General features: G+C 49.2%; 2 protein-coding genes across 2 annotated transcripts; both read left to right on the forward strand.

Moving 5' to 3' along the window:
* Positions 1-5,102: 5,102 nt before the first annotated feature.
* LOC136548380 (protein EARLY-RESPONSIVE TO DEHYDRATION 7, chloroplastic-like) lies at positions 5,103-11,376 on the forward strand. Its single transcript, XM_066539935.1, has 4 exons — positions 5,103-6,200; positions 9,867-10,033; positions 10,283-10,367; positions 10,904-11,376. The coding sequence occupies exons 1-4, from the start codon at positions 5,185-5,187 to the stop codon at positions 11,094-11,096; spliced, it is 1,461 nt and encodes a 486-aa protein (XP_066396032.1). The 5' UTR covers positions 5,103-5,184; the 3' UTR covers positions 11,097-11,376.
* A 31-nt stretch (positions 11,377-11,407) lies between these two features.
* LOC136548370 (putative pentatricopeptide repeat-containing protein At3g49142) lies at positions 11,408-13,843 on the forward strand. The gene is given in 2 exon segments (XM_066539930.1): positions 11,408-12,379; positions 12,381-13,843. Coding segments are annotated over 2 exon segments (2,004 nt in total). The 5' UTR covers positions 11,408-11,440; the 3' UTR covers positions 13,446-13,843.
* The last annotated feature ends 213 nt before the right edge of the window (positions 13,844-14,056 follow it).

A 14,056-nucleotide genomic window follows, 5' to 3' on the forward strand; every position in this document is an offset into this window, starting at 1 on the left:
ACAAAACTAGGGAAGTTTCCTGCAGATCTAGCATAGTTAATCCAAATCCGATTAAACCGCCCACGCGTCCACCTCTTCCTTATTAATCGCGCGCACGGTAACGTCCCATCCGTAGATGTCGCGTCACATCTGACCGTAGCAACGGCAGGTGTCGTTCCGTCTCCCTGAGGAACCGCCTCAAAAGGCGTACCTACCATTGTCAGCCATTAGGAGGGGAATATCCCCCCACCCGATTCCTTTTAGACTAAGGAACTGGGCACCGAGCCTGTTACGGTCCAGAGGTTCGAAGGCTAGGCCCCTGAGGGTCTCAACAGCCGCCCTAGGACAACTAAGTTAGGGATGACTATGGGCGAGCCTGTACATGGCCGAGGCCCAAGCAAATGATCGCTTGTGATGCCCTAAGTCATGTCCGAGACCGGCAGAGAGGTCTCTGAATGGGATCCCACCACAGGGAGGCACCGAGCCCCTAAGGCCAATCGAATGGCCCTGGGACCCACTAGAGAAGCCCTCTGGTACTTTTGGAGTACGTCTCTAGACCACTTGCCGACCCCTATCGAATGGGGCATGGGCCTCCACTTGGATTTATCCGATAACAGCTCACCGGAGGTGTCACTGCTTGCACCCACCGAGGGTAACCTGGCATACTCCACCCCTCCTTCCAAATGAAAAGGATGCGCAAGGGCTACACAAAAAAGACAGGAAAACTCCTGATCGCTCTCTTGCTTCGCATAGAGGCTCGGGGGCTCTTCCTGCATACACGTTAAGGCCCAGTAACCCGAACTCACACTCGAGGGCTTGGTAAACGTGGTAAAAGGCATCGAGCCCGTTACGGTCCAGGGGTTTGAAGGCTGGGCCCCCGAGGGTCTCGACAGCCACCTCAGGACAAACAGAGTCAGGGATGACTATGGGCGAGCCCGTACATGGCTGAGGCCCAAGCAAGCGATTGCTTGGGATGCCCTAAGTCGTTTCTAAGATCGGCAGGGAGGTCTCTGAATGGGATCCCACCGTAGGGAGGCACCAAGCCCCCGAGGCCAATCGAACGACCCTGGAACCCACTAGAGAAGCCCTTTGGTACTTTTGGAGCGTGTCTCTGGACCACTTGCCGACCCCTATTGAATGGGGCACGGGCCTCCACTTGGATTTACTCGATAACAGCTCACCGGAGGTGTCACTTCTCGCGCCCACCGAGGGTAGCCTGGCATACTCCACCCCTCCTTCTAAACAAAAAGGATGTGCGAGGACCGCACAAAAAAACAAGGAAACTCCTGATCGCCCTCTTGCTCCGAGCAAAGGCTTGGGGGCTCTTCCTGCAACAAAGCTGAAACCCAGCGACCCAAAATCGCACTCAGGGGCTCGACAAATGCGATAAGACCCCTCACTCAACATAAGAAAAGCCCTTAGAGGAATAAATCTACTCCTCCAGGGCCTCGGGGGCTACACCCAGCGGGTGTGCTCGCGCGCACCCACCGAGGCCTTGAGTATGAAATACCATCCCGCCAGGAGCCGCCGCGAGCCAAGTCTCATCAAAACCTCAGGAAGAGCGCTCACACTCTCCCCGAGGCTCGGGGGCTACTATCGGGTACCATAAAAAGGGGTCCCCTAAGCAAGAACCGAAAAAATCACTTAGACCTTGTAAAAATCGAAGCTAAGAGACAACCACCGGCAAACCCCCACCTTATCCGAGGCTCGGCTGGACCACTCGGCCCACCTTGAACAATATCTAGGCTCACTTGAAGCGGGCTCAGCCCAAAATGAAACCATAAGGCCTCGGACGAGGTACCGATTCTCCGCCTCGCTCGAGGCCCCGCACGTAAGGCCTCGGATGAGGTACCGATTCTCCGCCTCGCTCGAGGCCCCGCACATAAGGCCTCGGATGAGAAACCAATTCTTCGCCTCGCTTGAGGCCCTGCACGTAAGGCCTCAGACGAGGTACCGATTCTCCGCCTCACTCGAGGCCCCGCACGTAAGGCCTCGAACGAGGAACTGATTCTTCGCCTCGCTCGAGGCCCCGCACGCAAGGCCTTGGACAAGGTACCGATTCTCCATCTCGCTCGAGGCCCCGCACGCAAGGCCTCGGACGAGGTACCGATTCTCCGTCTCGCTTGAGGCCCCGCACGTAAGGCCTCGGATGAGGTGCCGATTCTCCGTCTCGCTCGAGGCCAGCTCGGCGAAAACCTCATCGCCTTCGCCTTGACCGACTTCTCTAACAGGACGTCACATCCAACTAACACGTTCAACCACTCCCGTGATGTCAGCCAAGCGATGGCCCGATACAGCAGTGGCCGACGAGACATGAGTCACATCGACGCCATACCATCCGAGATAGGACGGGGCAGGGGTTACCGGTCGTTGTGCTCGGTGCTGTGCCCACGACTGACACCCATACTGTACTATGCTACCTAACCCCTGCTCCGAAGATAGCGCGGCATGGAGAGTCATGTCTGGAGCCCTGTAGCCTCGGAATCAACGAACAAGACCAACTGCTCCCTCCAAGCCTCGGCTATCCGCTTTGGGGTCCCTGAAGCCTCGGGACTCGCGCGCCGTTGAGCCCCCCACAATGGTTTAGCCTCGGCACTAGCTGGGCCTCAGCTCTCTATGTTGTCAACATATAGTGACCGGCACATCGTTCGCAGTACACACCATACCCTGCGCCAAGTCGCAAGAGCTCCCACGTCGCACAGGATCAGGCGTGACCGACGCGTCACTCCAGTGCACCGAGGACAAGGCCGCTCCACCGACCATGCCACCACAGTGACAAGCTACAGGGCTCGGACATGCCGCCTCTACTCACGAACGCCACGTAGCGAATCCCTGTGTCGCCCCCGTGCCTCCCTTCGACTATAAAAGGGAGTGACCGGGGCCGCTTCTAGATCAGGCGGACACACGGACTCACACAGACACGCGCACAAGCAACACACAACGCTCTGTAACACACATTCACTTCCTCACCGTAAGAGATCAACATCTCAAGTAATCCACGCTGCTCCACGCAGAGACCTAGGACTAGCTCTATCTCTCGCCCAGCTTGTAAGCCCCTACTATAAGCACCTCGGTGCAAGAAATACAAGATCGCTCTCTCAGATTGGACGTAGGGCACCTATTGCCTGAACCAGTATAAACCTTATATCTCTTTGCATCATCATCCGGGATTAGAGACACGCAGTACACTTTCACTAGTCGGTTGAGGATCCACCGAACCCAAAACACCGACACAAAGTAAACAGACAATTCATTTGGCCCAACTCACCGCCCTAGAGTGAGAGTATGTAAAACCTAACATTGACGAGGTGTAGTCTACATTGTACTTGTACGCGTATGAATGAAAAATATTCTACTGTGCAATGGTATGCATATATCCCTCCCGTGTGTCCACCATCCACAAAGCGGAAACTTTATCATTCCTCTCGAGCATCCTTATACCTTGTCTGAATTATCTACTAGTATCTATATTGATCCACATCACTGTTTGCCTAAACGGCTATTTAGCCCATTTACACACCGTTTAAATACTACACGGTGGTACATCGTTTTTATTTAATCGGTTGTTTTGACCGTTTAAATGGCCGTTTTTTCCGTTTAAACACCCGTTTTGCCCGAATAATTGGCTAAACGGTAGGTGGCCGACTGTTTACCGTTTAGCGTTTAGGATAACACTTCGTTGTGATCAATTTTAGTATTAGCAACTTGAAAACCGCTTTATATCCTCTTATATTGTTAGGATAAAGATTTTGGTGAAAAAAATCTCTTTGATCAGCTTCTTAACTAGACCTCTAAATATTTTCATCATCATCTATTCCTAGTTTATCTTCACCAAAGATGGAGAGGGGAGGAGGCTCTCTAAAGTGCCCTTCATGGTATAAAAAAGACTAAGTTGCTGGAGGGTAGAGAGACAAAAAAGAGTGATTTAAATATGATAACTCCAAATTTAGATTTAAAAATGTGAGTTTAATAAAGACGGCGAGAGATGTTTTTTAGTCTACAAGTTTATAGTCCCCACAGGTAAAAAAGACGATATTAATATTATCATGAAAGCGGTTTTCATTACTTTTTTTCTTACGTTTTTATAGGAATAGTGCAGTCAAGTTTAATAAGACTATTATGGCAGTACCACCCAAAATGCTAAGTATTTCTAAATTCTAAATACACATGGATCGGATTCATCCTCAAGAATCAAGATGCACCATTATACCCATTTTGTTAAGCTCTATAAACAGGATATGAAAAAACGTTGCTTTCTTGGTTTCAATTGACCGAATGTTCTGGCAAACCGCAAACTGAAAATGGTGCTTTTTTTTTTGATACAACTGAAATGGCGCTACAGAAGCACAGAACAGTAGATTCGCCATGCCCGTAGTTCGGTAGTTGCTTAACGAGAGCGGCAAATACAGCTACGCCTGGTGGAGTTGCAATGGCCTCAACCTCCGTGTTCCCACTCACACGTGACATCTCCACCGTCATTGCTGGAACCAATTCGGCTACGCCGATACGTCGGCCCTGGCCGACCACCTGTAGCCGCTCCGCGGCGCCGTCCAAGCCCCGTGCCCAAACATCTGGGCCTCTGGGGTCTGAAAGAAGTGAGGAAACCATCACTGTCGGCGATGCAACGAACGACATGTCGATGGCGCCTTGGTAGGCAGTGAGCTCCTGGGCAGCTGCTGGCCTGGTATCCGTTACGGGGACAAGCAGACTGTTCGAAAGACCGTAAAGGATTATTTACCTCGTCTCCGGCTTGAGTCAGATTCCTCCTCGTTTCTGCTTGCGCCTCCGTGTCCGTTGAGTTGTCCCGCCCCCGCCGGGCGCCCAGGCCTTTCGCCGCGACGTCTACGCGTCGTTCCCCCGCTTCCTTTCTTCCAAAGTCTTCTCGTCTTATCGGCTCGCGGGGATCCGCTGCCACCGCCATCTCCGCATCCACATCTGTGCCCGCGGCGAACGTCAGCCGCGTGTGCTTCGGTTTGAGCAACCGTCGCAGGTTCGCGGCACCACCCCAGCTGATGGGCAGAAGATCTCCGCGTCGCGTCCCTGAGGGCCACAGCCCACAGCCAATCAACCGTCGCATTCACCACTTCGCTCTTTCCGTATTATAAAATCCCACCCGTCCCGTTTCCGCTTCCCCACTTCCCCTCGCTCGATTCGATCCCCGGAGAAGAGCAAGCTAGCGCAACCGACCAGCTACGCAACGCAACCATGGCTTCCGCTTCCTCGAATGCCAAGCAGAGCCTCTACCCGGATGTGGACCAGTCCCACCCTGATCTCAACACCCCCTTCTTCTCCGCGCCCACCACCTCCACCGGCGCCGGCACCGCCACGGGCAGCTCCCTCTACCCCACCGTCGACCCCAACGAGCTCGCGGAGAACCTTTTCCCCGAGACGGCCGAAGAGGACGCCGCGCCGCCGCCGCAGACCACAGAGGAGACCATAGTCGCCGTCCCCGGCGCGCAGCTCCACCTCGTCGACCCCGACCGCAGCCTCGACCTCGGCGCTGGCACGCTCTCCATCGTGCGCCTCCGCCAGGGGGACCACTCCGTCGCCGTCCTCGCGAGCCTGATCCCCAAGAAGCCCCACCACCGCCGCGGCCTCTTCCGCCTGTTTAGCAGCGGGCGGTCTGACGGTGGCGCCGAGCAGGAGCCCGTCCAGTGGCCACTCACCCGCGATGTCGCCGCGGTCAAGCTCGACCCCGCGCACTACTTCTTCTCGCTCCATGTCCCGCACACGGACCACCCGGACGACAAGGATGACGCGGAGGATGCCGAGGCGGACGCGGAGGCGGCGCTGAGCTACGGCCTCACGGTCGTTGGGAAGGGGCAGGAGAAAGTATTGGAGGAGCTGGACAGGGTCCTCGAGGAGTACACCACCTTCTCGGTGAAGCAGGTGGAGGCGGCGGCGAAGGAGAAGTCGGGGGTCATGGACGCGAGGGCCGTGGCCGAGATCACTCCGGAGGAAGCTGTCGGGGATAAGAAGGAGATCGTTGAGGAGAAGTCTGCGGCGTTCTGGACGACAATCGCGCCGAACGTCGACGATTACAGCTCGTCGGTGGCGCGGCTGATCGCGCGGGGCTCGGGGCAGCTAGTGAGGGGCATCATCTGGTGCGGCGACATCACGGCGGAGGGACTGCGGCGTGGGGAAGAGGTGGCGAAGAAGAGCGTGGGGCCCAGCGCGAAGCCGACGCAGGTGAAGCCCAGCACTCTCAGAAGGATGAAGAGGTAGGATGGTGAACAATTGAACATCTACTACTACTCGCATTTATTATTGCTACTGTAACTGTTAATTTCGTTATGGGTCGGTTGCTCCAAAAATTAGATGATTTACAGATGGATAGGAAATATATTTATCGCGAATTACCCGGTTAATTTAGAATGTGATCGTTCCTGTTGGATTGCAGTATTTTAGTATATACTAATCATAGATAGGAGTTAATTGCCGTGCTACATCTACTACTACTCGCATTTATTATTGCTACTGTAAATGCTAATTTCGTTATGGGTCGGTTGCTCCAAAAATTAGATGATTTACAGATGGATAGGAAATATATTTATTGCGAATTACCCAGTTAATTTAGAATGTGATCGTTCCTGTTGGATTGCAGTATTTATATACTAATCATAGATAGGAGTTAATTGCCGTGCTATTAATCTTGTATGTTGTGGTAGCTCGTAGAATCAGACAACTTACAGATAGCTCTTACATAGCAGCAGCGGCAGCGGCGGCAGCATCAGCATAGCCTTTCAGTCTCAAGCAAGTTGGAGTAGGCTAGAGTTGAAACCCACCCAGAGCCCCAAGTCACGGTTCAGGCACTTCAATAGCTGCTTTCCAAGTACTCCTATTCAAACATAGATCTCTAGGTATATCACAAACTTTCAAATCTCTTTTTATTGTCTCCCTCATGTCAATTTCGGTCTTTCTCTACCTCTCCTCATATTATTAGCTTGGCTTAGGACTCCACAATGCACTGGTGTCTCTGGAGGTCTCCTTTGGACATGGCCAAACCACTTCAACCGATGTTAGACAAGCTTTTCTTCAATTAGTGCTACCTCTAGTCGATCACGTATATCATCGTTCCGAACGCGGTCCATTCTTGTGTGACCACAAATCCATTGCAACATACGCATTTCTGCAACACTCAGTTGTTGAACATGTCGAATCTTTGTAGGCCAACATTCTGCTCCATACAACATAGCCGGTCTAATCGCCGTTCTATAGAACTTGTCTTTTAGCTTTTGTGGTACCCTCTTATCACAGAGAATGCCAGAAGCTTGTCGCCACTTGATCCACCCTGCTTTGATTCTATGGCTAACGTCCGCATCAATATCTCCATCCCTCTATAGCATCGATTCCAGATACCGAAATGTATTCTTCTTATGCACTATTTGACCTTCCAAACTCACATCTTTCTCCTCCTGTACAACTCCGCCAAAGTCGTATCTCATGTATTCGGTTTTAGTTCTGCTCAATCTAAAACCTTTCGACTAAACTGTCTGCCCCCATAACTCTAGTTTCCTATTTACTCACGTCTGGCTTTCGTCCACTAACACTACATCATCAGCGAACAACATACACCAAGGGATATCCCCTTGTATGTTTCTGATAACCTCATCCATTACCAAGGCAAAGAGATACGGGCTTAAGACACCCTTGATGAAGTCCAATTTTAATCGGGAAGTAATTTATGTTACCATCGTTTGTTCGAACACTAGTCACAACGTTGTTATACATGTCCTTGATGAGGGTCACGTACTTTGATGGGACTTTATGTTTGTCCAAAGACCACCACATAACATTTCTTGGCATCTTGTCATAAGCCTTCTCCAAGTCAATGAAAACTAAGTGGAGGTCCTTCTTCTGTTCTCTAAACCGCTCCTTAACATGTCTTAGGGTCCGTTTGGCCGGGCTCCCGCGGGCTCCGGCTCCTGCACTGTAGCGTTCTGTCGGCCGCCCATGAGCCGATAGGTGCCAACGGGAGCCGGAGCCACGGGAGCCAGAAAAACGAGCTTCTCCGGCTCCGGTGGTGTCAGTGAGAGAGGAAAGGAGGAAAGAGAAAAACGGTTTCGGTGAATAGTGTAGCGTCCTGTCGGACGCCCACGAGCCGATAGGTGAACAGTGCGGGAGCCGGAGCCGCCGGAGCCCGGCCAAACGGGGCCTTATTAAGAAGATTGCTTCTGTGGTTGACCTTCCGGGCATGAAACCAAATTGGTTTGTTGATATCTGCGTCATTTCTCGTAGACGCTGCTCGATGACTCTCTCCTATAACTTCATAGTGTGGCTCATCAACTTAATTCCTCGATAATTAGTACAACTTTGGATATCTCCCTTGTTCTTGTAGATTGGTACCAATATGCTTCTTCTTCACTCCTCAGACATCTTGTTCAATCGAAAGATATTGTTGAACATCTTGGTTAGCCATACTATAGCTATATCCTTGAGATATCTCCACACTTTGATTGGGATACAATCAGGGCCCATCACTTTTGCCCCCTTTCATCCTTTTTAAGGTTTCTCTGACCTCCGATTCTTGAATCCTCCGCACAAAGCGCCTGTTAGTGTCATCAAACGAGTAGTCCAGCTGAACGTTGGTATTCTCGTTCTCACCATTGAACAATTTATCAAAATACTCTTGCCATCTATGTCTGATCTCATCCTCCTTCACCAAGAGCTGCTCCCTCTCATCCTTTATGCACTTGACTTGGTTGAAGTCACTTGTCTTCCTATCGTGAGCCCTAGCCATCCTATAAATGTCCTTCTCTCCTTCCTTCGTACTCAAACGTCGGTAAAGGTCCTCATAGGCCCGCCCCTTTGCCTCACCGCTCGTTTTGCAGTCTTCTTTGCCACCTTGTACTTCTCTATGTTGTTTGCACACCTGTCATAATACAAACGCTTATAGCACTCCTTCTTTTCCTTAATAGCCTTTTACACATCTTCATTCCACCACCAAATGTCTTTCGAGTCACATCCGCTCCCTTTGGTCACTCCAAGCACCTCTGAAGCAACCTTCCGAACGCACGTTGCCATCTTCTCCCACATGCCGTTTGCATCGCCTTCATCATTCCAAGGGCCCTCTTCAATGACCTTTTCCTTAAAGACCTTTGATGCATCCCCTTCTAATTTTCACAACTTCGTTCTAGCAACCCTAGCTTGTTCCCACGAGCTTGCACCAGAAAGCGGAAGTAGCAAATGTTTCTTAATTGGAACTCCCTTTGCACCTAGTAAATGTTTCTTAATTGGAACTCCCTTTGGACTTCAGGTTTTGATAGATGTTTATTTATTAGAGCAAGGGATCTTTTGCTTGAGCAACCATGGTGTTTTTTTTTCTGAATGCAAAGCAAATGTCCCATTCATGTATGATCATGTCAATTATTCCTTCGGAGTGTTGCCATCCATCTGTATTAGTTGATTGGTGCGAAATTGACCCTGCACTTAGCCATTGCCTGCTTTACAGTCGCCATCTAGTATGTATTTATGTACATTTATATTTGCATCCTGTTATGAAGGCACCTTGCATCTCTTGATAATGACTGCCACTGATATTTTCCTGACTGATGTAGTGATGTTACCTTATGATGGTAATGAAAAATGTTAGCAAAGATTTGTGAGAGAGATGCAAATCAGGGTTCTTTTTTTTGGGATCATCTATCTAGTGTTCTAGAATCTATATTATGCAGTTCTCCTGTGTGTCTGGGAACTAGTGTGCTAGATCACCAATCTGTTTAGTCAAGTATGCCACTTGTTATCAACCATGCGTACGTAGAAGTTTTACAGCACAAACTGTTATTCATATCCCCTTTCGGTTGGGTGGCGCCCATTGCTATCAAATTAATGTATGATAATCTGTGTCCCTCTTCCTGCTGCTTATGGTTTTCTGTCTTTTTACTTAGGGCTAGGCGGGTTACAAAGATGTCCAACAGGGTGGCAAACTCAATCCTGTCTGGTGTTCTGAAGGTCACTGGCTTTGTCACAAGCACCGTGTTGAAATCCAAACCAGCACAAAAGTTTTTCAAGTTAATGCCTGGCGAAGTTATTCTTGCTTCACTTGATGGATTTGGTATGTCTGCTTTACAGTTCTTAATGATTTGCTTGAGAAATATAGGTTCATTTGGGCTAGTTTATATATGTTTCTAGGGTGATTGAATCTATATGATAGGTTTGTAAAACTAGCAGATATAATTGACTTCATAATATGGCTTCAGATTCTACCCACTTCACAATGTTTAACTTTTGCAGCATGTCTGCATTGCATGTTATGTATGATTGATTGATCGGTTGATTTACCCCTTATTCAATGATATTACAGGGAAAGTATGGGATGCTGTAGAAGTGTCTGGCAAGAATGTGATGCAGACATCATCAGTTGTGACAACTTCTGTTGTAACACATAGGTAACATACAATGCAATGGATACTTCGCTGAATCATCTACTTTGTATTATTTTTGGGGATCTGCAGTAACAAGTTTTTGGTTAGGAGTCCTCCATTTTTCCAAACTATGTAAATGTAACTCTATTTTTTTGGTTGGGAAACTCTCCATGCCATCTTCTACAAACATTGACATTTTAGCAGCAGAGTCCATATGGTGTATCATATAAGAATGAAACAGGACAGTTTTTTAGATCAAATTCAAATAATAAGAATCTCAATAATCAGCAGAGATTAGAACTACAAGAGATCCAAGAAAATTTGTTCTTTTAGAAAAATGGCAATGAACTAGGAAGTACTGCTCTTACGAGATAACGACATGCCGGGAATGTTCCTTCTGTTTCTTTAGGAAACCTTTGTTTCATAACATGATTTTGCAACCATTTTTGCGTAGAAATGGCTCTTGTCTGGTTGTCACCTGGCTATTAGTCAATGAAAAACTAACTTCCAGTGAACCATATGGTTGATACTAGAAGAGGCTAATGGTTCGATTGATGCAGATACGGTGAGCAAGCAGGGGAAGCCACACACGATTACCTCCACGCTACAGGGAATGCTCTCGGAGCTGCGTGGGCTGTATTCAAGATTAGGAAAGCACTCGACCCTAAGGGTAATTTGAAGAAGTCATCTTTTGTCAGCCAAGCAGCGCACACTGTAGCTAAAGAATCAATTGCGAGGCAAAAGAAGAAGTGAGCTGGCCTGGTCGACAGTTCCATTATGCCTGTAATTTAATCTGTTGCTGTTGGCAATAGGAGCTAGGAAGCTAGATCTTGTGAGTTTGTGACTGGTGTCATGAGATTTTGTTCTCTTCTTTCCTTCGTTTATGGGCTGTGTTCATTTTGTTGTGCAGTGATGTTCTACATACGTGTAAAATTCATACGTTTGGTTTGTGGCACGACAATTTCTTAAGCCCTGTTCGGTTGGTATTAAAGCCGACTGAAGCTGTTTTAATATGTGAGAAAAATATTGTATATTGTAGCTGTTTTTTTTTTTGTCAACCATGTTTTATTGTGAGCTCATGGAATGCACCAGATCCGATGCACGCATCGCGGAGCCTCCTGCCCACGTCCGGCGAGTCCCTCCTCCGCCTCGTGGCCGCCTGCCGCGCACCCGCCCACTTCCCATCCCTGCACGCCGCACACGCGCGCCTCCTCGTGCTGCTCCACCCTTCCCACCCATCCGCCGCACACGCTAGCGTCAAGCTCATCCAAGCCTACGCCGCCTGCTCCGCGCTCCCCTTGGCACACGCCGTGCTCGAGTCGTCGTCCTCCTCCCCCGACGGCAGCAGCAGGACCACCACCGTCTGCTTCAACGTACTCATTCGCGCGCTCACCGCCGCCTCCCTCCACCGCGATGCGCTCGTCCTCTTCGCCTCCATGCGGCCACGGGGCCCCGCCTGCTTCCCCGACCACTACACCTACCCGCTCGCGCTCAAGTCGTGCGCGGCGTCGAACGATCTCCTCCTCGGCCTCCAAATCCACTCCGCCGTCGCCAAGCTCCGCCTCGACGCGAACGTCTACGTGGCGTACTCCGCGATCAGCATGTACGCGCGGTGCGGCCGCCCGGAAGACGCGTACAGGGTGTTCGACGGAATGCAGCACCGGGATGTCGTCTCCTGGAACGCCATGATCGCCGGGTTCGCGCGCGCGGCTCTGTTCGACCGTGCTATTGTGCTTTTCAAGCAGTTTGTGGTGCTGCAGGGTTCAATGCCGGATGCTGGCACCATGGCAGGCATCTTGCCGGCTATGGGGAATGCCAAGTCAGATGACATTGCGTTTGTGAGGGGTGTGTTTGACCACATGCAGTTTAAGGAACTTATCTCTTGGAATGCTATGCTCGCTGTGTATGCTAACAATGGATATCATGTTAAGGCAGTTGAACTGTTCATGCTGATGGAAAAGGACGAGGTTGAGCCAGATTCAGTGACTCTGGCAACTGTTCTTCCTCCATGTGGGGAGCTCTCAGCATTTTCAATTGGGAAAACGGATCCATGAGATTATCAAGAGGAAAAATATGTGCCCTAACTTGTTGCTTGAAAATGCTCTCATGGACATGTATGCAAGCTGTGGATGTTTGAAGGATGCTAGGGAGGTCTTTGATTCCATGAGTGCACGGGATGTGATATCATGGACTTCAATCATATCTGCTTATGGAAAGCATGGTCGTGGAAGAGAGGCTGTTGATCTTTTTGAGAAGATGCTAGGACAGGGGCTGGAACCAGACTCTATTGCCTTTGTTGCTGTTCTGGCAGCATGCAGCCATGCTGGCCTTTTGGATGATGGAAAATGCTACTTTGATTCCATGACTTCCAGGTATCATATCACTCCAAAAGCAGAGCACTATACTTGCATGGTGTACCTTCTCGGCCGTGCTGGATGTATAAGCGAGGCGTATGATTTCATCACAACAATGCTGGTCGAGCCAAATGAAAGAGTCTGGGGAGCCTTATTACAAGCTTGTCGAATTCACTCTAATATGGACATTGGACTCGTGGCAGCAGACAATCTGTTCAGATTGGTACCTGAACAAACAGGATACTATGTTCTGTTATCTAATATGTATGCTAGGGCTGGGAGATGGGCAGATGTTACCTCGGTGAGAAGTGTCATGGTGGATAAGGGTATCAAGAAATTTCCTGGTACTAGCATTGTCGAGCTAGGGGATCGGGTTCACACATTTCATATTGGTGATAGATGTCACCCACAATCTGAAATTATCTATCAGAAACTGGATGAGCTACTGGGCAAAATAAGGAGAATGGGTTATAACCCAGAGGTAGAGGCTACACTCCATGATGTTGAAGAAGAAGACAAGGAGGGTCATCTTTCTGTTCACAGCGAGAAATTGGCGATTGCATTTCTCCTTTTGAACACTAGTCCAGGGACAATTATCAGGGTGACTATGAATCTCAGAACCTGTAGTGACTGCCATCTTGCTGCAAAGCTGATTTCGGTAATCACCAGTAGAGAGATTATCCTCAAAGACACCAATAGGATCCATCATATAGTAGAAGGAGTTTGTTCATGTGGGGATTATTGGTAGAGGATGTAAAATTGTCATATACTGCATTGATTGAAGCATGGCTGCTTGGAGAGAAAGGATTTTTGCTCTTTTAAGCATGGACGGATCCAGCGGTGGGGCTAGGGGGGCTTCAGCCCCCCCTACCCATCCTGAGCACGTGGAGTTTCTCTAAGCCATCTCTTAAAATTTTATGCATACATGTATTAGGTAGGAGGGGCTAAGGTTAAGAGAAGATAAAAAAAACATCTATTCTTTTGTATGCAAGCCCTAACTTGTTGCTTTTAAGCATGAAGCTTGAATCCACCTTTCCTCAACTTGTGTCCTTCGATTGAATGGATGGTAGTTTTCTGGATAACATTTGTAACAGAAATTCAGCATCCATGGTCAGCTGCAGAATAAAGAAGAGAATGAGACCTGTCTATGCTTGAGCATTTGATTTCTTTGTCCAGTATTTGCGCTCTTTTGTTCAACAAAATCAATCTAACAGAAAGACTATTAGAGATGCAGCACTAAGCGATACAAGAACATTCAGCATTCATCTGCTCTTGATGATAATTTTTATGCCATTTTCCAACTGAACAAGAACCAATGGAACTATGGAAGTATGGAACAGAGATGTTCTGGGGCATGCA

The sequence above is a fragment of the Miscanthus floridulus genome, chromosome 1, assembly GCF_019320115.1.
Source record: "Miscanthus floridulus cultivar M001 chromosome 1, ASM1932011v1, whole genome shotgun sequence".
Classification (NCBI taxonomy): domain Eukaryota; kingdom Viridiplantae; phylum Streptophyta; class Magnoliopsida; order Poales; family Poaceae; genus Miscanthus; species Miscanthus floridulus.